The sequence below is a fragment of the Salminus brasiliensis genome, chromosome 13 (genome assembly GCF_030463535.1).
Source record: "Salminus brasiliensis chromosome 13, fSalBra1.hap2, whole genome shotgun sequence".
In the NCBI taxonomy this organism is placed as follows: domain Eukaryota; kingdom Metazoa; phylum Chordata; class Actinopteri; order Characiformes; family Bryconidae; genus Salminus; species Salminus brasiliensis.
The window spans coordinates 4,793,162-4,821,155 of record NC_132890.1 but is presented as its reverse complement, the minus strand read 5'-3'; the positions used below and the strand labels follow the sequence as shown (position 1 = coordinate 4,821,155).

General features: G+C 43.0%; 1 protein-coding gene across 8 annotated transcripts in view; it reads left to right on the top strand.

Annotated features, from left to right (window-relative positions):
• Window positions 1-27,994, top strand: part of pclob (piccolo presynaptic cytomatrix protein b) — a 105,613-nt gene that overhangs the window by 57,786 nt on the left and 19,833 nt on the right. For 4 of the 8 annotated variants that reach the window (XM_072695400.1, XM_072695403.1, XM_072695399.1 and 1 more), the window contains exons 17-28: window positions 139-6,898; window positions 7,275-8,971; window positions 9,416-11,570; window positions 13,418-13,486; window positions 15,151-15,177; window positions 17,369-17,457; window positions 18,485-18,560; window positions 19,603-19,728; window positions 22,482-22,593; window positions 24,787-24,854; window positions 26,488-26,699; window positions 27,110-27,160. In XM_072695400.1, coding sequence (XP_072551501.1) covers window positions 139-6,898; window positions 7,275-8,971; window positions 9,416-11,570; window positions 13,418-13,486; window positions 15,151-15,177; window positions 17,369-17,457; window positions 18,485-18,560; window positions 19,603-19,728; window positions 22,482-22,593; window positions 24,787-24,854; window positions 26,488-26,699; window positions 27,110-27,160 — 11,442 coding nt within the window. The remainder of the gene's footprint in view (window positions 1-138; window positions 6,899-7,274; window positions 8,972-9,415; window positions 11,571-13,417; window positions 13,487-15,150; window positions 15,178-17,368; window positions 17,458-18,484; window positions 18,561-19,602; window positions 19,729-22,481; window positions 22,594-24,786; window positions 24,855-26,487; window positions 26,700-27,109; window positions 27,161-27,994) is intronic. The other 4 variants (XM_072695401.1, XM_072695404.1, XM_072695402.1 and 1 more) reach the window with 4 other exon arrangements.

Here is a 27,994-nt window from a genome sequence, read left to right as displayed (position 1 = left end):
TATCTGAATCATATACCATGGATACAGTCATAATGTGTTCATAATTTACCTTCATTTTCTTCTGCTTAAATATCTGTGTTGAATCAGGATTACACACATTAACAACTGATTTTGTGTGTTTTTTTATTATCTATACAGGCTGAGTGGCTATGTTTAAAATGCCAGACTCACAGGGCCCTAGCTGGGCAGATGGGAGACTTAGGACAAACTCCTACAGTGCCCCCTCCCGCTAAGGTGGAGACTGAAACTACACCTAATGCACAGCAAGTCAAAACATCAGTGCATGCTCAGGTCATTGAAAGCCTCCCTGGGCCAACTATGCCTAAAGTTGCACCTGAAATACAAGCATTGCCAGCAAAAGTACCTCCACTTGCAGCTGATTCTCCTCCTGCTGCTCCTCCTTCTGCTTCTGTCCAGACTACAGATGCTCCACTGAATGAGGCTGTCACTGAAACACCTGCAGTGACAGCTCTGCAGCCAGTAGAAAAAGAAGAGAAAAGGCCTTCAGAGGAACGGATACATGATGCTCATCTTCAGGTTGCAGATACGGTTATCCAAAATGAAGAGGTTGTGGTTCAGGTGGAGAGTACTCCAACTACACCTTGTAAGCTTGAGGGTGCGGTATTGGAAGACGAGACTGGGACCTTGAAAGTGGACCAGCAAGGAGTGGACGTCTTGCCAGTTTCTCCTGAGTCATACAGCTCAGCCGAGGAAGAGCTTAGAGAAATCCATAGGGCTAGTGAGTCTTCACTGAGAGCTGCATCAGAACTGATCAAGGTTTCAGAGAGTACAAAGCAGCAAGCTGGCTCTGTGGGGTACAGCAGCGAAAGTGAACCATCGCCGCATCTCCAAATGTTAAGGAAAGTAAGTGTTGCATCCTCTAGCAGTGAAAGCCCAGATTCTGGTGATGAAGAGTTCATACGGAGACAACTAATGCAAATGAGCGCAGACGAGGAGTTGTCAGCAAAAGACGAGGAAAGCTGCATCAGGAAACAGATTGAGGAAAAGCAACCACAGATGGAGCCCGAAGCCAGAGAGCCAGAACGAGAAAATGTCGAAATCCTGAATCTTGAACATAGTGTGGACAATACTGTGTCCTCTCAGGAGCAGGACAAAAATACAGTAATGGTGCTAATCATGAATGAAAATGAACAGGACGAAGTCCCTGACCTGAACAGCACTGTAGCCGTTTCTACACAGCCGGACGTTCCTTTGAGAGAGATTACAGAAGAGGAGAATTTGATGGAGGACTCTGAGGACAGGTCTAAAGGTGATGGATCCTCCAGTATGCAAGTATCCAGCATCACACCTGGAACTGCATCACCGACATCTGCATCATCATTTGATGAAGAAAGTGATGGCAGTTCAAGTCACAAGAAGACAGGGGAAGGGGAAGAGATGGATGAGTCCAAGAAGGACGAATTACCTGCACGGGAGAGATTTGACCAACCACCCAGTAACCTCTCCACAATGGGGAACATATCTCAAACTGAGGACGAATGGCAAGCACTAGGGATGGAAGCACATGCATTTTCCTCTTTTACTAATATCTCCCCAAGTATTGAGTCCGAACCAGAGAATGCGTATACCCACCTGCTTCCTGATGAGAAGCCTTTAAAGAGTGCAGAGGAAGCATATGAAGAAATGATGGAGAAAGCCCAGTCACTCAAAGCTATGACAAAGAAAGTCACTCCACCTGAGATTGAGCCTCTCTATGGAGGCATGCTGATCGAGGACTATGCTTATGAGTCACTAGTGGAAGAACCAGCACAGGCTACAGCAGTTGAATTCAGCTTTCCTGATAATCATCAACTGAGTGAAGTAACTGTGCAAGAGACAGTAAGAAAGCTTAGAACCCCAGAAGAAGTCTTAGAGGAGATGCAGAAGAAGAGAGAGCTCATACTTAAAGGACAGGCAGTTGAACGTGGACATCTGGATAAGGCAGCTCAGCAGACTGACACTTCTGAACCTGCTTTTACTGAATCTTGCTATGTGACTATATCAGGATATGACGAAACCCAAGTGAATACTGAAAATGCAGAAGAACTGCTCAGGATGCAAAAAGAAGTTCTGACTCCTGGAACAAGTCCAACCCAGTCAAGCCCTTTGTCTCCAGTGTCCCCTCTATCTACTTCTGAGCCTTCATACGATTCGCCAGAGGTTATACTAATTCCCTCAAGTGGTGAGGAGGATAATGCGAAGGGGGAATATGCAATAGAACCTATTGAATGTGCTATGCAACCTTTCATTGCTAAGTCATCTCCCCAAGACTTGCCTGAGCGGAGAGCCCTTTATCCTATTCCTGATCTAAAAATTACTCAGTGTTCTTCTGGTGAAGACGAAGCTGAAGACGAATATAGCGTTCCACAGGAACATGGAATGGCTGAGTCAATTGACGCTACTACAGAACCTTCAGAACCTACACAATCAGTATCAGAGACTGCTGACCCCACATCTGTTGTGTGTGAGGTTCCTCAGTCAAAACCTGTGTCACCTGTATCAACGCAAGATTCAACACCATCTCCACAGTCACCTTCAGAGCCGGGCTCTCTTCCAGAAGCACCTCTTGCAACCAAAACAGTATCAGATTCTGCCCCGGTTGTAATTCTGATGCCAGATTTAGTTTCTGAGCCAGTCTCTGAGCCCCTAATCTCAGTGGTAAAGGCTCAAGCTCATCCTGTTGCAGGTTCTCCTAAAGAAAGGACATATACAGAACAGGTCACTGCAGCAGCAACAGCTCTTACTTCTGAGCCTCTACCTGAGGTTTCAGTTTCAAAACCACCACTAGCTCCAAAACCAGCACTAGCTTCTACCCCAGCTGACATTTCAGTGTGTAAGCCATCACAAACCCCCAAACCAACTCCAGTATCAGTGCCAGCTGAAGATTCTGGTCCTAAACCACCATTAACTCCCAAACCAGCCCCCGCTCCTGTGCCAGCTGAAGTTCCCATGCCGAAACCACCATTGGCTTCAAAATCAACTCCAAAGCCATTGCCTACCTCAGAAGCTTTTGCTGTTAAAATACCAGATGGAGTAGTATCGCCAGTGCTGGCTTCATTTTTAGAACATCCTCCTCCTCCTCCTCCTCCTAGGTCATCCATGGATTCATCACATGAGCAAATTCCTATTTCAACTCAAGTCTCCGTGAGAACTGTAGGCTCTGCAGTGGCAGCTTCCACATCAGCTTCCATATCTTTAGTACAAGCCCAAGTTCCATGTGGAACCTCAGCTCCAGTTGTCCACATGCCTGATGTAGTGTCTCCTGCTTCAGAGTATCCAATTCAAGATCCAAGATCTTTAGAGTCAACCTCAATTCCTGGGTCAGCTGCAGGAGAGCATCCATCTCCAGCCTTCATTCAAGTTTCAACACCTGCTACAGTTATTGTCCAAATGCCAGACTTAGTTACTTCACCTTCCCAATCACCAATTCATACTGTAGATGCGGCACCTATTACTCCACCTACTCCTATTCTGACAGCAGCCCCAGCATCCATCCTAACACACCCTCTCACTGTAGCTCAAAGCGGATATGTTCCACCACATGTTTCAGTTCCTTCCTCATCTGTATCCATGGAACAGGCTTCTATCTGTCCTCCAATATCAGAACCAACAAGACTGCCTACACACTATGAACATACAGCTCCACTCCCATTTGTTCCAACTCCTATTCCTACAGCTATTCCATCAGACCATATTCAAAATGCAGACAGTTCACATGTAGCAACAGTTCATGCACCACCCGTTGCACCTCCAATGGTTGTACAAGCCAGAATGGTGGCAGAGCAAGCTACGGCAATAGAAGTCCCTTTTGTTACTCCAACTACAGCAGTAGTGGACAAACAGCCAAGGTCAGAGGATATTCAACCTACAGTTCATGCCTCTGAGGAAATAACTACGTCAGAGTCTCAGATTGTGACTCCAACTGTGCAGCAAAGACAAGGTCATTTTGTCATCATCTTGCCAAATGTGCCTGAGATGAATCAATCAATGCAAGAGATTGTCACAAATGCAGAAGAAAGTGGAAGTCGTCCTGTTGCAGTGAGTGTGTCTCCGGTTATCAGTACAGGACTATCAGCTGGTCAGGCAGATGAATCAAGCTTTGTTTCAGTGAAGCCTGAACCACACGTGACACCTGTCTCTTATCAGCAGAAAGCAGAAAGAGCAGAACGACCCATTATTGAGTTTCCACCACCACCTGCTGCTTCACCACCAGCCCTTCCACCTGATACTTTACCAAATGCAGCTGTTAGCCACTATGCAGCTCCCATTCTTTCAAGTGTTACGGCTACTCCTCCCCAGTCTCTTGTAGGTATGGCTAACACATTGCCAAGGGCAGCAGCAGTGAAACAAGCTCTGTCCCCAGTACATAAACCCCCACCCCCAGTTCCACCCAAACCAGTCTGCATACCAACTGGTCTAACGTTTAGCAGATCAAGAGAGAGCGTAAAGCCACCAGTTGTTCCTGAACCCACAGTTGCTCAAGCGGGTCGTGCTGCGACATTACCGAGAACAAGAGAACCCCCTAATGTCCTTTCGCTCAATTTGACAGCTCCTGTTGAAAGTAGACACAGCATTTCATCGCCGAAATCTCCTTTGTCGCCTCGATTTGCTAAAACTCTTGAGACATATGTGGTGATAACATTGCCATCAGAACCAGGATCACCAGTAGAAGGTATTACAACCCAAGCTCCAATACAGAGATCCTCCCTACCAACCACTAAGTACCAGGTCCCTCCTGTTGCGCCAAGAGTGTTTTCCCCATCTACAGTACCTGCACCACTATCTGTGGTTCCAGCACCAGTAGTAGCTGCACCATCAAAAGTAATCTCAGCCCCAGTTATGGCAACTCCACCTACAGTGGTTCCAGTACAATTTGCAGGTGCATCACCTGTAGTTACAACCGACACAACAATGCATACTGCGTCCACAGTGATTTCAGTGTCGGTTGTAGCAGCACCACCTGAGATTACTCCAGTAAACACTGTAGTTTCATCCCCACATTTAATAGCACCAGCGGTGACTTCTGTGCCCCAGCCAATGATGACTGTTGGGCCACCAATCATGAAGGACATGATCATTCATTCTGCACCACCAGTGACCACAATGGTATACACTGCGCCAATAGTAGTTGCAGCCCCAACTGTAACTTCACCCCGTGCAATATTTGCAGCATCGCCTGTGACCGAAGTACTAGCTGTCACCATAGAACCAACAATAAATACTATGTCAACAGTGATCTCAGCACCAAAGGTGTGTGCTACACCTCCTTCAGTTGCTGCACCACTAGCCATGCTTCCTGAATCACTACTGACAAATGCAACAAATGTAGAGGTGACACCAGCAGCCCTCATAGGATCTGTTAGCCCAGTACCTGCAATGGAACCAACAGCTTCTTATGATGTGAGGCAAGAGCTGGAGAGGCAGTACATGCAAACAGTGTTGCCTGCTCCTATAACCATAACCCAACGTCCATTATCCACAGAGGGTCAGGCTTTGCAAGAGTTAGAGATGGAGGAGGTACTAATCGTATCAGCCTCAGAAGAGGCTATGGCTGCAATAGGTCCATCATCAATTGCAGTAACTGAAATCCAGCAACATCAAGCCATTTTCGAACCACAGCAAGAGGCACCAGCAGGTTATACGGCAACAGCAATTCCGGCCGCACCAGTAACATTTACCCAGTTCACAAAGTCAGTAGAGAGTCAAGAAATAAGAGGACCTGATAAAGTTGTGTCAAGCATGAGCCAAGTGTACTCTGCAGTCTCAACAACCGAACAGCGCCCTGATGCATTACCTAACCTTGTGACACAAGTTGTTACGACTGAAGTACAGAGAACCACTACTGTGTCAGTTGTCCAAGAAATAATACCCCTAGAACCTGTGTCGGACCCTGCCCGTGGGGCGGTCATGGTCCAGCCTGAAATGACACAAGTACAAACAAGGCCTGTACAGAATGGAAAGACACACTGTCCCGGTGATGTCATCGATCTCACAACATTAAAGGCCAGTGTTACAATGACTGACAAGGGAATGGATCTGACAGCTCCTGAATCAAACCGACAGCCCTTCTCAAGCGATTCGAGTAGCCGACAGATAACTGCTGTGCAGCCAGAAATTGTGAACCTAAGTGCTGAGATAACTCCTGCTACAACGCTCTCGGTTGTGACGGATAGTATCACTATTGTTACCTGCACTGCTACAATTACATACAATAATAACATGGTTGATAAGCCCCTTAACTTAGGAAATGCCACTTCCATGCCTCTGCCGCTTACAACGTACAAACAATTTGAGCCAGTGGCACAGATAGTCTACAGACCAGTAAATTCGCAACCCAAACCTACAACCACTACAGAGATCCCCGTCCCCATGAACCTTTCTTATGGAGCTGCAGAAATAACAGCACCTTCATTGTTACCCATCACAGTGTCACCACTAACCGCTACAAATGCTAAAGCTAACGTACCTATTCACACTGAGCCGTCTGCTGCTGGAGCTATAGATCTCACTACATCAAAGCCAATGAAAGCCATAGTGGCTCTGTCTTCTTCCTCTGGGGTGGTTACAACCGTTGTTGAGGAAGATGTAGCGCCTGTAGATCTGACAGCAGGTAGGCGAGCAGTGTGCTGTGATGTCCTCTATAGGCTTCCATTTACTGGCAGCTGCAGAACACAGCCTCCAGTGGCCACGCAAGCAGAAAACCGCTTTGGCTTCCAGGAAGATCGCTATCAGTATGATAATGCCACGACCCTTGGAATTGAAGACCTCAGTAAAATGAAGGCCTCTGTGTCCGTCATGGAACCTGAATTGTTCCGTTGTGAGAACAAGAATGGATTTGTCTACCAGAATGGGGCATCAGATGGGGCAATTGATTTGACATCAGCAAAAATGTCAACAGGTCAGTATTGCTGTGCATGTGCATTTTATTATTTTCACAATTCTTTCTTTATGTATGTAAATGCATAATACTTTTTTTTTACTTATTATTTTACTTACTCTGGGTTTTTTTTCTATTATGAGCAGCTGCTGATCATTTTCATTCATTTGTCTTGTTTTCTTTTTTTTCCACACAGATGCATGCATGTGCCTTCGTGTTCTCCCTCAGTGTTTTGGCTTTGCGTCGTGCTAGTCTGCCGAGAATCACAAGATTTTTGCATGCTCTCTGGTTTCCTTTTTGTATTCCTTTTGTCGAACAACTGCATGGCCTCGGTGTACAGTGCATGCAAGATCGGCTGATATATTTGACTAAAGTGTACAATTTTCAACCACTACAGATGAAGCCCTGGACTACTCAAAGAAAGGCACACTGTTGATTTCTGGAATAACCACCACCCAGGAAATGTCCTTTGGGGCCAATAGTTTACTAAGATCCTCCAATGGAGTTGTATACTCATCTGTTTCTGCACCAGTTCCATCTACATATGCAATTACCACCCAGCCAGGCTCAATATTCAGTACTACATACGACAGTCTCAGCAGTATAACAGAGCCATTCGCCACGCTTCAAAACCAGCCTTCGCCATACGATTTCGTACATACCACTGGAACCAACCAGCCAATCTTCTTGGAATCTGATCCAACCAAGGACATCCTGCCTTCAGCACTAGCCAACCTCCTGCCCTCACTAACAGCCTTCCCAGAGCTGTACTCCGACGCTACTCTCGAGGCATTAGCAGCCTCGCTGGATGTGCTGGTCTCCCCAAACTTCCCTGCTTTGGATGACTGTAAGAGCCAGCAGTACCAGGCTGAACATGAGTTCTTGCAGTTAGAGAAGTTGAAGCAGCTATGCCTTGCTGAGGAGCTTGAATGGGAGAGACAGGAGATACAGCGCTATCGCGAGCAGGAACAGATCATTGTCCAAAAGGAATTGGAGGAACTGCAGAGCATGAAACAGCAGCTCCTAATGCAGCAGGAGGAAGAACGCAAGGCCCATTATATGCTTCAACAGGAGACCTTTGCCCAGCAGCAACTACAGCTTGAGCAAATCCACCAGCTACAGCAGCAACTACAACAACAGCTAGTGGAACAGAAAATCTATCCGTACGGTGACGAGAAGTCTCAACCCATAGGCTCAGGCATTGTTTTGGATGCCCACTATACTAAAGGAGATAATGGCCAGTACTGGCCAGTGAAGGACGACAACTCTACATCATCAGCAGTGACCATCCATGACCCCCTAACTGGTGAGGATTGGTACACTGCTTCCAGTGGTGGTTCACATATACCTAAATCAGAAGGCATTCTTAAAGACTCTGAAAGTTCCAGGAAGCTACTGTCCACACCAAAGCAAGCCAACGAGCAAAGTGTAGCAATAAATGAGAAGAAAATAGCAGAAAGTGGTGTGCAAACAGATGAGGAGGAAGAGGTGGAGAGACCTTACCCTGGCAGGAGGCGGAGGAGTAGGAGAAGTGTAGACAGTTGCGTACAAACAGATGATGAGGATCAGGACGAATGGGACGTCCCTGTTAGAAGCAGACGCAGGTCTCGCTCAAGCAGATATCCTGATGGAGAACGAGGTAAAAGCTCCAAAGTATCCAGCATTGCAGTCCAAACTGTGGCGGAGATCTCAGTTCAGACAGATCACTCTGGAACCCTACAGAGGTCCCCAGTACGAGCTCAATTCGATACCACTGTGGACCTGCACCGAGGTGGGCACACAGAAAGTGACTCAGATGTTACTTCTGACAAAGACAAGAGACACTCAACTCCTATTGAAATCGGTGTCACCACACATCTGAAAGCTGATGGCGTCACAATCTCATCAATACCCAAGTCTCCTAAGGTATTGTATTCCCCAATCTCGCCTCTGTCCCCAGCAAAGGGTTCTCAGAAGATGCTAACAGCTGAACCATCAAGACATCCCAGTAGCCCAAGATCTCTGAAGGCCTCACAACGATCTCTGTCTGATCCCAAGTCTCTGAGTCCCACTACCGATGACCGAATCATGTACCAATACGCAGATGCCTATTCCGTAAGTACTATAGATATCAATCTCTCCATGTTTCTGCATTCACAGTATGCATGTTCTACTCACTACATCACTATGAGCAGGTTCTCTTGAGTGCTAATCCAATTAAAGGTAAAGGTAAAAAGGTAAAGGTGCGCGTATTTGTCACTGTACAGTGTACAGCGAAATGTGTCCTCCGCATTTAACCCATCTGGCAGTAAACACACTCACACACACACATGTGTTAGGGGCAGTAAGTACACACACACCCAGAGCGGTGGGCAGCCAACTCCAGCGCCCGGGGAGCAGAGAGGGTAAAGGGCCTTGCTCAAGGGCCCAACAGTGGCAGCTTGCCGAGCCCGGGAATCGAACCCAATTACATTAAAATGTAACGGCAGAGAACCTGCTTAACCAAACCTGTTCATTACAATATATTAATTGACATTTGTTTTGCATTGGCATTTGCAGAGCAAGAGTTCACAGAGTGGGACCCCTATTGGCTCTCAGAAAAAAGTAAAGCGTACTCTTCCCCACCCACCACCAGAAGAGGATAATATTGTTGGCCCTTCTGGATATAGCACTGGTTCTGCTCGAAGACGAATGTGCAGGAACACCACCATGGCTCGAGCTAAAATCCTACAAGACATTGACAAAGAACTGGATTTGGTTGAGAGGGAGTCGTCAAAACTCCGCAAGAAGCAAGCTGAGCTGGATGAAGAGGAGAAAGAGATAGATGCCAAACTGAGGTATCTCGAGATGGGTATCAATCGGAGAAAGGAAGCTTTACTGAAAGAAAGGGAGAAGAGGGAGAGAGCTTACTTGCAAGGTGTGGCCGAGGAGCGCGACTATATGTCTGACAGTGAGGTTAGTAACATCAGAGAGGCACGGGGCAACGGTCACGGACTGGAGCGGCCACGAACTGCCCCTCAGTCGGAGTTTAACCAGTTCATCCCACCACAGACTGAAGCTGACTCTCAATACGCACAACTCGGAAGTCCATACTCCCATTATCAGTATGCCTCCCAAACTGGGACCCCAAGTCACTTTTCCCAGCAAAACTTGTACCAACAGCAATCCCTTTATCACCAGCAGGTGCCCTCCTATCAGACCCAGTCCATGTATTCTTCAGTGCCCACACTCAGTCAGCAGTCCCAACAAACAGGATATGACCATGCCTCACAGCTCCTTCTTTTGCAACAGAAAACCCGCCAGAGTACTCTGTCAGAATTGGAGCCAAAGATAACTACTAACTATGAAGTGATACGGAATCAGCCCCTCCTAATTGTCCCATCCTCTACAGAGAGTGCATATGGGGTCTCACATCTTGGGGGCAAATATAGTAACTTGGATTTGAGAATGGGTCTGGAAGAACGAGGTAGTATGGCCAGCAGCCCCATGTCCAGCATTTCAACAGAGTCCTTTTATGCAGACATTGACCATCACAATGCCAGAAACTATGTTATGATCGATGACATTGGGGAGCTGACCAAGAGCTCTACTGGACTGGGCTCAAGCTTTAACATCCCCGATAAGGATATCAGCAAGGCTGACCGACTGCTCAGAGCTGCTGAAGTTCGACGGACAGCAGACGTCAACGACTTTCTTGGGCCTCTCCAAGCTGCCTCCAGACTGCATTCATATGGTAAGCCAGATGAGGACGCGATGGAGGAGCCGTATGAGTTGAAACTTCTCAAGCAGCAAATCAAGCAAGAGTTTAGGAGAGGCACAGACAGTCTGGAACAACTCACAGGCCTGCCTCACTACCTCCATGCTGACAGTTTCAGACATTTCCCGAAATCTGAGAAATATAGCATTGGAAGGCTCACTCTAGAAAAACAAGCTGCTAAACAACTTCCAGCCTCTGTCATTTACCAAAAACAGCTGAAGAATAAGAGAGCTCTAATTGACCCAAAAATTACTAAATTTTCCCCCATTCAAGAGAGTAGGGACCTTGAACCCGACTACAGTGGCTTTTTGGCCTCCACTGGTTCAGCGGTGGCTGGACTGTCCAGCAGGGCAAGGCTCCTACAGGATGAAATCACCTTTGGTCTGAGGAAGAACATAGCTGAGCAGCAGAAATACCTTGGTTCCACGCTAAGCACTAACCTAACTCAGTCACTGAACCTTGGTCAGTCCCTGAACCTTGGCCCAACTTTGAGGTCATCCCTCCAAGAAGATGGTACTTACCCGAGCGGCACCCGGTCCAGGCCATCTTCTAGGCCTTCGTCTGTGTATGGACTTGACTTATCAATCAAAAGAGACCTCTCCAGTTCTTCACTTAGGTTAAAGACCGAAGGTGAAGGCATGGACTCCCAGTTTGGTGTAGCAAGGGCAAAACCAACTAGTCTTCCCATCAGCCAGAGCAGGGGTCGTATACCCATTGTGGCGCAGAACTCAGAAGAAGAGAGTCCACTGAGTCCCGTTGGGCAACCCATGGGTATGGCAAGGGCATCTGCAGGTCCTCTCCCACCTATCTCAGCTGACTCGCGGGACCAGTTTGGTTCCAGTCATTCTTTACCAGAGGTACAGCAGCATATGAGAGAAGAATCACGAACACGTGGCTATGATCGAGACATAGCCTTCATTATGGACGATCTACAGGGAGCCATGTCAGACAGCGAAGGTAAATTTGCTCTGAGACTCACTTCAAGTAAAGCCTTGGTTGACATGTATCTCATGCATGACCCTGACTGTGTTCATATACATGTGTGTAAGTTCTAATTTTGTTTCACATCTGTTCTGATCTTCCTGGAATCAGTTTCTCATACCTGCTGATAAGTGTATAGTGTGTGTATAGTGTATAGTACAGTGCATGTGCATGATCAACTCTTTTCATTTCCTGTTTCTGTTGGTCTTATACATAATATATAATTATATGTATAAAGATTTTTCCTTTGTAATTGAGAGCTGTCACTGTTTCAGTTCATGTGCATGCTGCCGATGTTGCTCATTTTTCTTCTCTGTTACAAATAGTTGCTTAAAGGAAGTATGCAAATAGGTGTCTGTCTTATATATAGAACCGCCATCAGTCATGTTCTCTGATTGTAAACCAGGTGCCTACATAAACCGTCAGGGATATGTTAAGTGTTCAGAAGGGAACGTTTTCTGCTTATATTACAATACCCCATTGCAGTACTAAATAAGAAAGTAGATACTGTAGTGATTATTTTATTATGTAGACAATAAATTATTATTCATTCAAATTGTCTTAATCTGCTTTTTGAAAAGTACATGTGTACTGTATCGATTGAAACAGCTCTGAAATTGTATCAACTAAAGCATGAAGAGAAAATAAGAAAATAAATATTCAGTTTTAAATGTTTTGGTGTCCCTTATTCTGACTGGCTGTCGTTAACTCAGTAATCTTGAAGCCATCAGAAATTCAGGCTGAAATTATGGTGGAAATTTTATTTCCCTGCTTTGCATCTGCTTGGGTCTGTGGATCCAGTTACACTAAATAGATAAAAGTATTAGGAAGGGCTACGAATGGGTGGGGTAACTGGCAGTACTAAATTGAGAAAAAAGGAAACAAATTGATAAAGAAATAAATATATAAGTAAATTAAAAAAATAAGTAAATATTAACATTATTACTAATGCCACTTGACTTAAATCTAAAGACCCTAGTTGTTTGTAGATTAATAAAGAGGCACTACCTTTAATTTCTTAAAACTGTTTGATTTCTTGAAATGATTTATGACTCTAATAATCATTTCCTTCATTGCATGTTACTGGTGTCATGATTGCATTTTGAACTGACTTTCTGGACACTGACTAAACTAAGCCAAGTTTAATTTAGTGTTCCTGAAAAACAGTCCATAACCTTCTGCTTTGAATAAAGATTTGAAAAAGCTTTTTATTTACTGCATGACTTTTGAGTGATCATTAACCTGTTGTGTGTTGGAATTGCAGTTTGTGGAACTGGCCATTTTTCTCTGCATGTGGGTTTCTACAGTACATATTGTACACGATGCCTCTTGATGTTTAAGTGCACTTCAATTTTAGGCCAGGAACAATGTACTTTGCAACTAATTGTGTCAGATCATCTTAAAACACACAGTGTTTCTAGGTTTGCTATATTTGTTAAAAGGAACACTGTGGTCCCTTTGATTAATTGCTTTTAGCACTATGAGCAGATTGCAATTCGTTCATTAGACTTTCTACGCCGTTATACTGAGTAACATCTTACCCTCTGGGATAGCTATACAAGGATTTATCACTGAATATCTTAAGCAGTCTGGAGCTCTGTCCCAAGAACTGGCCCTTATCCCTTAGGCTACTTGAACACTGGCGGTGTTGCAGTAGTTAACTCCAGTAATGCAGTAATTATAAGTGGTATGAATTTATTGAATGTAAGGTGCTGCAGAATTGGATGTATTTATGGAGCCATGAGATGTAAACACTGGCAGGACTGTGATATTCAAGTAAACCCAAAGCAGTTTTAAGAGTGTGAATATGCTTTGGTTTACAGCACTAAATGACCCCCTGATGGTTTTGCACAGAAGTGACCCCAGGCTCTATCATGACAGTGTCAGACACGGTAGAGTATTGCTGTAGTTGTATTCTATAAGTCAACCCTCATATTCTCATAGCCTAAATGTAGAATGCAACTATAATACAGTATGTCACTGCTAATACCATTCCTTAAAAATGACCCAAAGTCACTCATTATATCAGCAAACTAATAATAAACTAACATGACCCTGCTGAAAAAAAAAACAGCCTGGCCAGCTCAGACTGGTTGTCCAGGATTTGAAGTTTAACTGGGCTATCAGCAACCTGTTGAAGCTAGTCAACCAGCATGAACATGGCTGTTGACCATTATGGCCATTGTGGTGGTTATGACCAACCTGGTCAACCAGTATGTCCAACCAAGCTGGACAGGCTAGTTAAACAGCATGACTATGGTGGTTGACTAGAATGACCAGCAAGACCACGCTGGTTGAGATGCATGACCAAACTAGTCCACCAGCATTACCACGCTGGTTGAGATGCATGACCAGCTTAATTAACCTGCTCACCTACTTTACCAAAGCTAAAACAGTCAACTAGCATTGTCATTCTGGTCAACCACCATTGTCATGCTGGTTAACTAGCTTGACCATTATGACCATGCTGGTTGACTGGTTTAGTCAACAATTATGACCAGCTTGATGACCAAACTTAATCAAGTTGGTCATACTGATAAACCAGCTAGTCCATCAAACTCAAAATCAAATGCAATGCTGGTCAAGAGCTAAGCTGAGCAACCAGCTTAACCAGCTTGCTTACCAGCAGACTATGTTATAACCAGGATGACCAGCTTTTCAGCCATCCTGACCTTGACTTTGAAAGACTAGCTTGGGCCATCAGATACCAGTTACCAGCAAAAGCTGGTCTTGAGCTGGAGTTTTCAGCAGGGGTCATAAATGTAGTTTGGAACTTCTTTGAAAGACTTGATGGATGTATCGATGGTTTGGCAGCAGTAGGAAACGTTCCTGTGTTTCAAAGAAGGTGTAGTGTATTTTTACATACACTATAGCAAGAGGGGTTGGCATGAATTAGTGAATGGGTTTAAACTGATAGCATAAACTGTGGCTATAAAACTGCTCTGTCCTGCTGGTGGGCATACAGTCTTTGTAACGAGCTACAACCTGTAGTACACTTATTATTTGAGCCACAGTTAAATGATCTAGCAGTTTTCTGCAAAACAGCCAACATTTAAGTGTTGTTGTCATGCCAGCTCTTATTAATAAAGCATTTAACACCACTAGCAGAACTCTGATGGGTGTATTGGCCCTTAAGAGAGCATTGAATATCACTGCATGAGTAGTCACAGTAGAGATTTAACAGTACAGTACAATTTAAATGTTGTATTTTTGGCGCTATGCTATCCTTCAGGTCAGGTCTCCTAACCCTGCTCCTAGAGAAGTCCCTTCTCCGCATTTTTTAATGGCTTACCACACTACCACACTACCTACAACTCAAGCAAGTCTTGTTTATTACCTAATTAGCTGGATCAGGTGTGTTGAAAGCAGGTTAAACCCTACAATGTGCAGGATGAGAGGTTCCTCCAGAGCCAGGGTTGGGAACCATTGATTGAGGGGGTCTTTGCTTTGGGTAATCGCAACATATGGCACTTCATTTCAAACCAGCAGTCTCTAAAGCTGTTGCATAGTTGAATTTGTTCTACGAATCCACTGAAATGCAATGTTTGCATCACAGCAGGAGGTCCTAGCTGGAAAGTAGAAGGTGAGAGTTATTTGCACAACGGCATTCAAAACCCCATTAAGCATAACTCAATCAACTCGTCTCATGCGTGCCATAGTCTTGAGTGATGGGCATATCTCTGTGGTGCACCTCAGCCCCATCCTGGTATTCATGTTCATATACAGCCCAAGGCAACGCTCACATGACCTGATCACATCAACAGGGACACATGCATATCTACATGCCTACATACGTGTCTTATCATGATAATGGCATGTTGGGACGCCAGATCTCGGTGTGTGGAGGTTTCAGTCCATCACAGCGTCTTGAGTTCACAGCATGATCGCTGCATCCTCACACAAGTGGAGGAGTGAACATACTGGTAATTTAACGGGACTCAGGAGAGCACATCAAGTTGCTTACCAATCTTAGATGCTGCAGATCTTACCGTCATCTCCAGTCAGTTTGAGTGCACTGTAAGGAACTCTGCGTTGAAATGTGGGGTTTTTTGTTTTAGTTCCAATAAATCAAAATAATTGGACAAAGTTCTGACCACACAGAGGTGGGTAGACCACTCATACCTGCTCTGCTTACTACTCATACTAACAGAATAAAAATAAAATAATCATTAGGCATACTCTGCAGGCCTTACATTTACACATGGATCATCCATAACATTAAAACCACTGATGTAAAATGAATAATAATAATTATCTAGTTACAATAGTGTCTATAGTTGTGGGATATACAGTACTAGGCAGCAGGTAAACAGTCAGTTCTTGAAGTTGATGTATTGGAAGCAGGAAAAATGGGATGTGTATTGATCCGAGGCAACGTTGGCTAGGACTATATTGTGTTGTCCAGACAGGCAGGTCTTGTGGGGTGTCCTTTGATTAGTACCTACCAAAGGTGAAGCAAGGAAGGACAACCAGTGATTCAACGACAAGGTCGTTAATGCGATCCATGGAGGCCCCACCTCACTGCTGACGTCTTGGTGCCAGATACCATAGGCAGAGGTGCCATATGGGGGAAGCTAGGACAATTCTAGGGACCTGTAACTGACAGTGGGCCTAGGAAATGTATAAATTGAGTATTTTGAGTTGTGGGACCCAAAATCCCTGGTAGCACCCCCTGACCATAGGACACCCCTGTAGGTCTTATGGAGTTCATTCTTTCTTATGGAGGTCTGGGCTGTGTTAGAGGCATAATGGGGACCTACACAATACTGGGCAGGTGGTTTTAATGAAATGGCTGATTGACCCAAATACATGCAGAAAAATACATGATTGACTGCAGTAATTTACTATCCACCTCTAAAATCACACAATCGGCAGAGTAAATAAGTCTGAAGCTTATTTACGTGATGTAATACATAAAGCTTAAGTAATAACAGTAGGTCTTATGGTTTATCTGTCAGTTTAAGAAGATTCTCAAAGGCTCCAAGTGGACATTTTAAAAAACATATTCCTGCGTAGATCCGCTTTAATGGAATAGAATGACTTTTTTTTGACGAGCCATGTTTACAGTTTTAGACAAGCAGTGTTATGATGAATTCGGCAGTGGAGTGCGCTACACTGGTCCTTCTGCAGTGATGGAGTGTTTTGCTTGCAGATAGCTGTGCACATTAACTGTAAAGTAAAAAGGCAGCTCACAGTGTTGATAAGATACCAGAGCTAATCAGTCTGCTAATCTAGTGAAGTGTGGATAAGGCATCTCATCTTCGTTGTTTGTGTGTCTGCTGTGGTGTGAAGCCACAGCAGCTCTCTCCGTCCCACTATCAGCGCATGATGTGTGGACAAGCCCTGTTTCAAGGACACAGTTTGCATGCCAAAACACGCATGCCCTGTATATATATATATATATATATATATATGTATATATGTATATATATATATATATATATATATATATATATATATATATATATATATATATATATATATTAATATTAATATATCTTTGCTTGTGTCTCAGTCCACTGCCCTTATGGCCCACACACCTTACCATGACAAGTTCCTGTCAGCACAGCCCACCTGATTGAATTAACACCCAAGAAGCACTGCTGTGAAAGCCAGCACCAGCTTTTAACCCTCATACATCTAGAATAATACCCTTCTCAGAGGTGGTAAGGGGCAGTGTTTAGGGAGTATAGGTGGTGGAATGGGACCCAAAGCCCAAATGCAGTCAGTACAGTAGTCATATAGTTGTTTTTCCTTCCTTCTTCCTACTAAAGCCTACCACCTGCAGCACGAAGAGACTGACTGGTTTGATAAACCTCGTGAGGGGCGAGGTGGACCACAGTTGGTGCAGGACAGAAGACAGGTGAGATGTTTTACACACACATGAACACAGTAAATGCTGCCAAAGTTGAAGTAACTGATGCAGTCTGGGGTGATAAACTAGCTGGTCTAGCAATATTATTAACTTGACCAGGCTGGTCCTCAAGCTGGTCACACTTGTGGTCATGCTAGTCAAACACCTTGGTGATGCTGGTGGAGCCGCATGGTCATGATGGTCATGCTGGGCAACCAGCTTGGTGGTGCTGGTTTACTAGCTTAGGTAGGTTGGTCGTTTTGGTAGACCAGCTAAACCATCAAACTCCAACAACAACAGCATACTCAAAGTTGGTCAAGAGCTAAGAGGGTCAACCAGCTCAACCAGTCTGAGCTAACTGGGCTTTTTTTTAATTATTATTTTTTAATTCAGATTTTGACAGTTGGAGTCAATGGTTGAGACAGATTTGTGTGAGGGGCACATATTTAATTATTTTATTTTTTACCTCCAGATTGTGTTAGAGTGTATCCATCTAGTGGTGTATAGCCTAATGTCCCAACACCAGTCAGTGAAACCTGGGAGAGTTAAAGGATATATATATATATATATATATATATATATATATATATGTTTAGTGTGTATATTACATATATATTGTGTGTGTATATATATATATATATATATATATATATATATATATATATATATATATATATATATATATATATATTATTTACATATATCTTATTTATCTATATATCTTAGTGTGTGTTATTTTATATCTTTGCTTTATCTACATATTTTATATATTTTATCTTATCATATTATTATGATTGTTATCTTATCATGTTATTATGATTTCTGACTGTTTCTTGTGAGTGGGCAGTTATTAAAGCATTTCACTGCTAGTTGTACCATGCATGACTGTGTATGTGACAAATACACTTTGACTTTGATCACTGGCAAAAACCTGCAATAATAATAATAATAAGAAGAAGAAGAAGAAGAAGAAGAAGAATGTTGATTTTGTTATTTACTGCTTGAATATTTCACTTTTTTGTGTACTGTGTTGCAGGTGAAAGCTATGCATTACCCTTTCCCCCACACTCGCATCAAACTGCTGAGGGACCCTAAAGACCACAGTGTTTCAGGTACTGTTTATTGGACTATCATTAGTCAACACAGATGATCATTTAAAAAAATAAATAAATGAGGGTGCCAGGGTCTCTGAGTGGCTCAGCAATCTAACGTGCTGCCACTACGGCCTGAGGGTCAGGAGTTAGAATATTGAGTCATGCCATTTTGCCATTGGCAGCTGGAATCTGAGAGAGCACAATTGGCCATGCTCTCTAAGGGTGGGTAGACGATGCTCTCTCCCCTCATCATTCTTAAAGCGATGTTGCCGGCACCAGCTAACAGAGTTGGCTGCCCACCGCTCTGGGTGTGTGTGTGTGTACTCACTGCCCCTAGTTCACTAGTGTGTGTGTGTTCACTACCACAGATGGGTTAAATGTGGAGGACACATTTCACTGTACAGAGTGCACCTTTACCTTTACTTTACTTTTGCTCTGAGTGTGTCGGCTGCCCAGCGATACCACATCTGAGGAGATGTGTTAAGTGTTGAGAGCATTGCTAGTGCTAGGGAGAGCTATGAACAGGTGGGTTAATTGGCAGCACTAAATTAGGAGAAAAATAAAAATAAAGGACAAATGAAATCTAATAAATCAATAGAATTAGAATCAGAATCAGAAATACTTTATTGATCCCAGGAGGGAATGATAAAAATGTGTTAGAATAAACGCTCTATAAAATTAAATTTTAACTGAACAATGGAAAAAATGAAATATGTACATGTATATACATTTTATGAATATAGTAAAGTGGTATGTATTGCACAGATGAACCGTAGGTCCACACATTGAGGGAGGAGATATAGAGTTTATATTATAGAGTTTATAAATAGAGTGATTTGGTTTATTACAGTCTGAGCAAAGAACCTTTCAATAGCAAACGCTTTCGTAGATGAGTACGAAGAACCATTTTAAAGTTTGAAGAACTTCCACATCATGTACAGTAGTACTGAGACAATCATAGAATCAAACTTTCAGGCCAAGAACCATTCAGGAACCTTTATTTTTACAACTGTAGACTGTAAACTAAAGCTAACATGACCTGTTTGTTTGGAATGTGCAGGGAGTGGATTGGGGATCCGAGTGGTGGGAGGAAAGGAGGTTCCAGGCACTAATGGAGAGATTGGAGCATACATCGCTAAAGTGTCAGTCGGAGGCACTGCTGAGAGGACAGGAAAGGTTGTAGAAGGTGAGAGTTGTACATTCATAAGCTGCGTCGTGGCTGGGGGTACTGACGATACTGATTCAGTTGCCTGAACGGATCATTTTCATGCCATTTTGCCCATTTTGCTCGAACACTCTAAGGTGTTAGCAAGTGTAATAGTTTTTTCTTAGTTTTAACTGCTAAGACAAAGCACCCTTTGAGAAGCATTTTGGCCCCATTTCAAGCAGATGTAGCTAATTCTAGCAGGCATTTCTCATTTCTGACTGCTGTGCACTTTTGCTGTGTTGTCCCTGTGGACTGTAGCTAACTCAGCATCTCCTGTCACTCTGGATAAGCCTGTCTCAGAGATACAGAGCTGCACCAAGCATGCTATGGCCTCTGGGACAGAGACAGAGAGCCCTCGGCGTTCAGGGTATTAATTTAGAGGGGTAATCAACGGCAAGAGTCACCTTTAATACTGTCATGTCGGCCATAAGGTTACAGAGCTGAACTGTATTTTCGGCCACAGTGAATAAACGCAATGCTGATTTCCTCTGAGAAGAAATGATTGCATGCTTAGTTGCTGTTACAATCGTCTTGCTGCTGTTTTGATATTTGGCTCTATTTTGATCTAATGCACAGAGGCCCAATACATCATTTTAGTGGCCTCTAATATGCTTTTAGGGTAGTAAACCATCTGCTGTTCATCTTTCTCAAGTTATTTCCGCTGCACCTCCCGCAGTGAAGACCCAGACCTGCTGATCAACTCCGAGAACACAGACTGTGCTCACTATTAAAAAAGAAAAATCCCATAAATACATTATATAATACATTATATGTCCAAAAGTCACCAGACACTTCTTTTATTAGTCTATTCTACTACTTGAAGGTGCACCCATTGCTGCCACAGGCATCCAGTTGTGCACAAGCAGCACAGACAAGCATTGCCAGTAGAATAGCAAGCTCTGGAGGAGCCACACATGAGCCGAAGGTCACCATAACCAATACCCAGCATCTGTAAGAGGGCTATAAAGACACCCAGCACTGGGTTGTGTAGCAGTGGAACTGGATTGATGGATTGGAGCTCCATTCAGTGCTTTTGTAATGAGCTACAGAGGTGTTTCTGACCTAAACTAAAGCTTTTAGGACAGAATTCAAGCAAATAATCACATCCACGGACAGATACATTGGGACGCCTGCTCTTTTGTTGCTTCTTCTGAAATCTAGGGTATTAAAACAAGTTTATTCTGCTTTTGTTGGAGTAACTACTGTCCAGAGAAGAAGGCTTTTTGCAACAATTTGGAGCATTGCTGTGAGGATTTGGTGAGGATACTGGTTGGAGCACTATCATCATCATTCCAGCTAAATGCTGGGGGGCTTAATAGCCCTCTTGACCACATCTGGCTTTAGGCATGGTGCTTCATGGTGGTTCATGTTGATCTGCTTCAGAGAGTGCTTATCTATTTGCAATACTTCTCCACACAGACTAGACAAGCTGTGTGTGTGCATTTGCACGTCTCTGTCAGCAATGGGTGCAATGTAAGAGTAGATAGTAGCTGAATGAATTCATTAGAAGAGTTGTCCACAAACATTTGGCCATGCATGTTACTGCAACAAATGGGGTGGATAACCCCTTGTTCATAGCCTTAATCCCATTACTGGGTTTTAGGGAGATGATGTACCTCATTGCTGAGAGGAGCTTAACACTGGGAGGAGCTATGGGAGCTATGGGCTAAGGCTAGCAGTAGAGCGCAGGGCAGACATGTGAATGATGTTCTTCTGTTGTCTCAGCTGCTGAACAGCTCCGTCAGCAAAAGGCCTATCTGAAGACTCGCTTTCATTTGTGTAAGTGCTGAGGAGTTGGCCCTGGGAGTGGTCGAGTTTGCAGTGTTGTCTCTCAGCTCTTTTTCTGCTGCTCGGTCCTCATTTTACTTGTCCTTGTTCTTTCCTGACGTACAGTTTCCTCTAACTCCTAAAAATAAAGGTCTTTGAGTGATGCTACAGAAGAACCAGTTTTGGTTCCATAAAAGTGGTTCCACAAGCATGTGTGAGTGTAAAGAACCTTGTACATTGGTTCTTTTATGGCATCCCCCAAAGAACCTTCTGGAGCTCCTTTATTTTAAGAGTGTGCACTGTTAAAAGGACAAGTTTGTTGAGGACGTTTTGTAGGTTCTTCCATCATAAACTGTGGAGGATCATCTTGAGATACGTTTAGGAACCTTCAATGAACCTTCTTCTTCTAAAAGCTCTCCTTGAAGGTTCTTCCATAGTTCCTCCATAGTTTCAGACTGAAGAACCTCCAAACATCCCTCAGTGATCTTGTCCTTTTAACAATGATCTTGTCCTTTTTTCTAAATTGAGTGTGAGTGGTGTGTGTGTGTATGTGTGTGTGTGTGTCCCTGTGTGCTTCTAGATACTACTAGATGATTATTTCATTGCAGGAATCTCCGGAACTGTAAGTCTGAGGGTGCTCTTGAAGGCCAAGAGGTTCTATGAGTGGATCTGTGTACAAATATTGCTTATTTAATGCTTTACTGTACATCCCAGTTCCAGAACCAAAAACCAGTGGGCTTGTGGTACTGTCTGGAATTTAACCTGTCTGGAAGATTCCAAGACTGGTTGAAACTTCATGTGCTTCTAGTATAAGCACTAAAGAAGATAGATCTATCAGTTAGGATAGATGTTTTCATACACAGGCTGTTGCATTCTTGTGTACTTGTGTTTTTGACTGTGGTCTAATGGCTGTATTCCTCCTCCACCTCTCCAACCCTGGCTGTGCTGTGTTGTGCGCACTGCAGGAATGCAGGTCCTGGAGTGGAATGGAATCCCTATGATGGGCAAGACCTATGAGGAAGTGCAGAGCATCATGGGTCAGCAGCAGAGTGGGGACGCAGAGATGTGTGTTCGTCTGTGAGTTACCGTTTCTGTCCTAAACTAAAGCTCATTTGTACTATTACATATAATTTTTTCTTTCCCACGTCACCCAATTTAGGACTGCCAATTAACCCAACACTCTCTAGGAGTAGGGTCATTTTAACGAGCCTTTTCTGATACATGTGAAGCCAGACGCTGCCTCTTTTAGAACTGCCACCAATGTGGCATCACCAGGCAGCCGACTGGTTGGAAAGGTCCAGCTCTTCAGCTCTACCACACCAGCTGACAGAAGCCTGTGCTGGCCAACATTGATTTAAGAGCAATGAGGGGAGAAAGCGTCATCTACTCACCCATAGAGAGCATGGCCAATTGTGCTCTCTCTGACTCCAGCTGCTGATGGCAAAGCTGCATGGCTCAGGATAGTGGCAGCCCATTAGTCCGCTGATCCACTCAGATCCCCCACCAATCCAGCATTAATAGTAGCACATTTATGAGGGTTGTTTTACATAGGAATGGGTCATGAGCACAGAACGGACTGAAATGCACTACAATTATGTTTGTTTTTTTTTTGTTAAATATTATCTTATTACTAAGTAATAATTACTTAAGACATATCAAAAGTAAAGAAACTCATGTTCCTGTGATTTTTGTTCTAGGTTGAATTACTAATACAGTGTTCTGCACTGTTTAACCAGGTTATACATCTTTCCTCTTGTGTACCAATTTTAACCTCTTGAACTCTGGGCTATTAAGTAGTTAAATAGTTTTAAGACCTATTATTCAGTAACTATTGTAAATTATTTTAGCTATTATAAAGTATTCAGTCTTTGCTATGACATGATATGCAAATTGATGCATTTTTAATGCACTTTTGTCATTTAAGGATGAGGAATTGAGGGCCTAGGGTTCAAATTGTTACAAAGGTTAAAAAGGCCCTATATATAAATAATTATGAGCCTTTAGAAGAGGTATAATGGGACAGGACCAATAAATGGACAATCTGTTAGGGGTGGAGTTTAGTGAACAGTGATTGGTGTGCTTCAGTTTGGATTTGTATCAAATTCTGATGAAATTGTCAAAACGAAAAGACTTTTTACTGCTGTGTTGTTTCCCACCATGCTGCACCAACCAGGGACCAGAGCCCTGTACAATAATTGACACTGACAATTAACAACCCTGTGCATCCTGCATTCATTCACAGCGTAGGTTGTGTGTGTCCTGAGAAATGAATGCGATGCGTCCCTGTCTGCAGTACAGAAACAGGGGAGGCGGTAAACCACTGTGTCCCATTATGTCAGCCAGCAGACAAAACAACCCGAGACCCGAGCTCTTGTTCCGTCTCTTTTTTCCATTTTCTCACAATAAACAATAAATATAGTCTCCACAGCTGTGCTTATTGCTGATCCCGTGGTGCTTCATCACGGAAGGCATTCTTGGGCCGGTGAGGGATGTTTGAGCTTTGATCTGCCCTCTGGTGGCTGGTAGTTTTTTTTTACTCTCTAGTGCACAAAGTAGTTTCATGAAAAGGAATAGTCTAAAAGTAAGTTTTTTTTAATAAAGACAATAAAGAAACCTGAAGAAGTGCTTAAGTATGGTAACTTTGTGGCTTTCCACATCTATGCTATAACTCTAACTGTACTGCAACTGTAATATTTTTATAGTTTTACATTTACATTTACATTTAAGGCATTTAGCAGAAGCTCTTCTCCAGAGCGACTTACAGAAGTGCTTTGCTATTTACCCAAGAAAAACCTCAGCTAGTTTAAATAGACTAATAATCCAAAGATCCTCTAAGTTTAGACTCTACTAGACACAAGTCAGTAAGGAGATCATTCTACTATTCGCCCAAGTCCTCTCAGAAGAGGAGGGTCTTCAGTCTGGGTTTGAAGACAGTGAGCATTGGACTCTGCTGTTCGGACACCCAGGGGAAGTTCGCTCCACCACTTCAGTGCAGGACAGAAAAAAGCCTGGACGCTCGTCATCCGTGGATTTTGAGGGATGGCGGGTCGAGCCGAGCCGTGCTTGAACTTCAAAGGGCTCTTGATGCGGATCGGCTTTTGACCATTGCCATTTGACCATTTGACCACTTTCTCAGCTGCACTGTTGAAACCAGCCCTCCAGGCAACATACGCCCCCCCAAACCATCACAAAATAAATAATAATGTGAATGACAGATATTGACCAGATGAGTCTTGGTTAACTGTTTATTTTACTTTGTTGTGTTTTTAGAGACCTGAACATGCTCTCCGACTCGGAGCATCCGCAGCAGCTGGAGCTACAGTCTCAGCTAAAGGCCGGTAGGTCGCTCTTCACTGCCGCTGAATGCAGATGACTCGGCTTCTCTCAAAGTGGGAGGAAAACATAAGGCATTTTGAAGATCATCATTTTCCATTCAGTGTGCAGTAGCCTTTCAGTATGTTTTGCAATATGTGAGCGCTGATCTGCTTCTAGATTACGGCAGCATCTGCTGTTCATCTTAAAAGTTGGTTCCGCTGTCGTGGTGCGATAGCTCCGCCGCCTGCAATAAAGGCCCAGATCAACTCACTGATGATAACATCGGTGGAAGAGAAAATAGGAAATAGATTGCTGCCATGGTGCACACACACACACACACACACACACACACACACACACACACACACACATGAATCCCTTCATTTTTCACATTTGTATTCAAGTAATCTTTTGATTATTTGGCAATTTATTAAGTGATTAAAGGTTTTACTTAAGCAATAGAACACAAGAGGGAGTGTGTTATTACCTTCAGCTTGTGCCTGCGAACAAATCACAGCTGTGATGTTATTAACACACTCACTTATTCTCATTAACACACTCCCTCTCAAGCTCCGTTGCTTTTATACATCAGTTTTTACAAAATAAATCAAAGAAGCCCTGAAATTTCTGAAAAAATCCTTCTGCCAAAAAGTAGTTCCTCAACAAACGAGTTATTCCTTGACTAAGTGGAGGTACCTTCGTTAAGGTACCTGTTGGGTCCTGTACGCAGCACAAGATAAATGCTGGTACTATAAGGTATACCTTCTGTGGTACAGATCGAGCCTTAGAACTGTCCAAGTATCAAGTTCATCAGCCAGAGACGATATAAATAAGAAGGCCAGCCTCTGGCTGAAATATGAATGGGAGTTCTCGTAACACTCAACATGGTGTCTGATGAAAGGCCGGACTTTGAGTCAATCAGCTTGTTGGTTGCACTGCAAGTGGAGGAGGTGGTCGATGGTCTATTGGAGAAATGTGGAGAGCTGTGCAGATCAAGCACAGTAGAAATCTGGCTTTTGGTGCTTTATTGAGCCGAACGCTGTTCATGAGGTTTTATCAGATTTTATTAGTGGTATAAAATGGAATGCTAATCTGACCTTCAGTTTCAAATATTTTGGTCTCTACAAAATAGATTTTGGTTAATAGATATATGAGCCAGGTCCTGTGTGACTGGAAATAACTGCCTGGCGGTATTGCAAAGATGGCTGCTGAATGAAGAGAGTTGCCTTTATGGACTTCGGTTCAGCTCAGCCTTGTCAATTGTTGTCAGCGCACCAGCGGAGTGATACAGATTTAACGTGAAAGAGTTCATATGCTCCTCAACCAATCAGATTGTGAGGTCGGCATTAAATTTCCTATGTACAACAGCAAACAAAATTGATACATATTGTTGCTGTCTTGAAAAAGCTTGTGTCTCCATTTTTGACTTAATGTGAATCGGGCAGTTGTTCTTTACATTGTATCAGAATTCCATAATGAATGGACCAATATATTTTACTTAATTAAGCTGTTTTTAAGATGCTATTTTAGCTTTAATATAACACCATTACATTATCTTCTATTATTAGACGATATATTGTTAGCTAGAAATGATAAATAGCCTCTACCTACAGTACATGTTTATGCTGTAATGCAGAATCACACATTTGTTTCTAGCTGATCGTCAGCGTTCTCCGGGTGTGGACCCTAAGCAGTTGGCTGCGGAGCTGCAGAAGGTGTCTCAGCAGCAGGCCCCCGCCTCAGTGCTGGCTGCCCTGGAGAAGGCTGGACACCTACATTCAGCCACAGCGTCCGCTGCCTCCAGCGCTGTGCCCAGCCCTGGCCAGCCTGGGTCCCCCTCCGTCAACAAGAAGCGCCACAGCAGCAAGGTACCGCAGTGGCAGTGTGTGTGTGTGTGTGTGTGTGTGTGTGTGTGTAGACACTAGTAGGTGTCTGTGTGACGGTATGGCTCTCTTTGAAGCTGAAGGTTAGACGTGATGAGACTCTTTCATCTCAGTCTGATGAAGCAGGCCTGTAGCTGTAGGTGGTGTGACTTCTGCGGCCCCTTTTCCTCCTTATCTTCATGTTTACTGTAAGCCATTATTCATCCCGACTGGAGAAAAGTCATCTGCTCTGGTCAGGAACGTAGCATATTAATTAACGGAGGGCTTTAAACAGGGTGTATGCGTGCATGCATGTCTATGTGTGTACATTTGTATTCATAGCTGCTTCTCTCAGACTCTGTCTTTGCTACAGATACAAGCTGGTGTTTATTATGTGTGTGTGTGTTTATTCTTAGTCTGCAGAGGCTCTGAAGCCACAGCCACATCCAATCACTGGTGAAATGCAAGTGAGTCCACACACCTAACTTACCTAATATATACATATATTGTTGCTGTAATACAAATACCTTGTATCTGCTGAATGGCAACTTCACAGGAGAAGCAATAAACCTTCTTAACTTCCAATAGAAGTCAATGAAAAAAGATTGTATTGCAGATCATTTCTAAACTAGAGATAAGGTTTTTATGTGACAGGGGTGATAAATAAATGAAATTATATATATATATATATATATATATATATATATATATATATATATAAAGAGAGAGAGAGAGAGAGAATATATATATATCCTTTTAATTTAAAAAGTAAATAAATAAATAATATAATATGATATATATATAAAATATATCTATTATTTATATATATTATTAATTTATTAGTACATATATCATATTTATAATGTAATAATAATATAATAATGATATATTATTAATTAATTATATATATATATACATATATATATATATATATATATATATATATATAAATAAAATAATAAATTGATTTAATAAATTGATATTATTTGTGTTTTTTTTATTTACTTTAGCATTAGTAATATAACTCTAAATATGTGATATTGAAAATAGAATATTATTATGTATATATAAATAATAATTAAAAACTGTATATATAAAGTAAGACATAAATTCATGTATACACTATATGGACAAAAGTATTGGGACGCATCTCATAATCACTGAATTCAGGTCCATCTTACAGTCCCATTGCCATAGTAAAAGACTGAGTGGTTCTGAAGAGCTCACTGAACTCCAGCATGGTTCTGTATGTAACAGGAACCACCGCTGCAACAACAACAAGTCAGCTGGTGAAATTGAGC